We start from the raw sequence: 1,402 nt of genomic DNA on the forward strand, positions 1-1,402 counted from the left end.
TGTCAGGGTGAGGGGGTCTGGGGGGTCATCAGTGTGCACAATGTCAGGGTGAGGGGGTTTGGGGGGTCATCAGTGTACAAAATGTCAGGGTGAAGGGGTCTAGGGGGGTCATCAGCATGCACAATGTCAGGGTGAGGGGGTCTGGGGTTCATCAGTGTGCACAATGTCAGGGTGAGGGGGTCTGGGGGTCGTCAGCACACACCGTGTCAGGGTGAGGGAAGTTTTGGGGGGGGACTCATCCCAGCGTGTGCAGGGCTCAGGGAGCTGTGGGGGAAGGTCAGGAGGGTGCACAGTGTCGGGGTGTGGGGTTAAGGGGGGCCAGGGCGGTGAGAGGGTGTGTGAGGGGTCTGGTGTCTCCCAGGAGGGTGGGGGGGTTTAGGAAGTACACGAGGAGTGTGCCCTGAGCATGCAAGGCCCATTTTTGGGTGGGGGGCAGCTGTTCCTATTCCAGCTGCTGCGGGGCCTCGCGTTCTGCCACCGGCACAAGGTGCTGCACCGCGACCTCAAGCCCCAGAACCTCCTGCTCAGCCGCCGCGGGGACCTCAAGCTCGCCGACTTCGGTCAGGGGACCCCAAAAATGTGCCCTGGGACCCCAGCTTTCCCCCTGGAACCCTCAATACCCTCCCTGCCCCCCCCAGGATACCCCAAATCCCTGTCCCTGCACTTCTAAAATAAACATGGTGTGTATCAAAACACAACCTGAGACCCCCAAAAGTCTCCCATCTCCAGGTACCAGAACCCTCCAGAACACTCGTGGAGACCCTTGTGGGGACATCAGTTTCTTCCTCAGAGACCCCAGTTATCCCACATGACCCCATTTGCTTCCCCGGAGACCCCAGTTTTACCTCCAGGGACCCCCAGAACCCCCTTAGGGGCCACCATTGCCCCATCTGGACTCCTTTGTAGACCCCCAGCTTTCCCCTCCAGGGACTCCTTGGATAACGAGAGCCCCCTTGGGGACCCCAATTCCCTCCCCCCCGGACCCCAGTCAACCCCAGGACCCCCTTAGGGGTCCTCCATTGCCCCCCCCCCCCCCGAACCCTTCTGGGGACCCTGACCCCCTGTTGCCCCCCAGGCCTGGCCCGAGCCAAGTCCATCCCAACCAAGACGTACTCGAGCGAGGTGGTGACGCTGTGGTACCGCCCGCCCGACATCCTGCTGGGCTCCACCGAGTACTCCACCCAGATCGACATGTGGTGGGTGCAGGGGGGGTTCGGGGGGCACAGGGGCCCTTTGCACGGGGACCCGGGGCCCTTGCACGGCTCCAGAAGGGGTTTGCAGGGCTCTCGTGCACGAGGGTCTCGCACGAGTGGAGGGGGGACGGGGCTCTGTGCCAGCCTGGGGGTCTTGCATGGGGAGGGGGCACGGGGGTCTGTGCCAGCCTGGGGGTCTTGCATGGGGA

General features: G+C 63.6%; 1 protein-coding gene across 1 annotated transcript in view; it reads left to right on the plus strand.

Moving 5' to 3' along the window:
* Window positions 1–73: 73 nt before the first annotated feature.
* The window catches only part of LOC113980780 (cyclin-dependent kinase 16-like), a gene marked incomplete at both ends in the record, with an annotated part of 3,346 nt that continues 2,017 nt past the window's right edge, over window positions 74–1,402 (plus strand). The window contains 3 exons of the mRNA XM_027707996.1: window positions 74–131; window positions 437–560; window positions 1,076–1,196. Of these exons, the coding sequence (XP_027563797.1) occupies window positions 74–131; window positions 437–560; window positions 1,076–1,196 (303 nt within the window). The remainder of the gene's footprint in view (window positions 132–436; window positions 561–1,075; window positions 1,197–1,402) is intronic.

This window comes from Neopelma chrysocephalum, unplaced genomic scaffold, assembly GCF_003984885.1.
Source record: "Neopelma chrysocephalum unplaced genomic scaffold, ASM398488v2 Primary Assembly neopelma1_95189, whole genome shotgun sequence".
NCBI classification, from domain to species: Eukaryota; Metazoa; Chordata; class Aves; order Passeriformes; family Pipridae; genus Neopelma; species Neopelma chrysocephalum.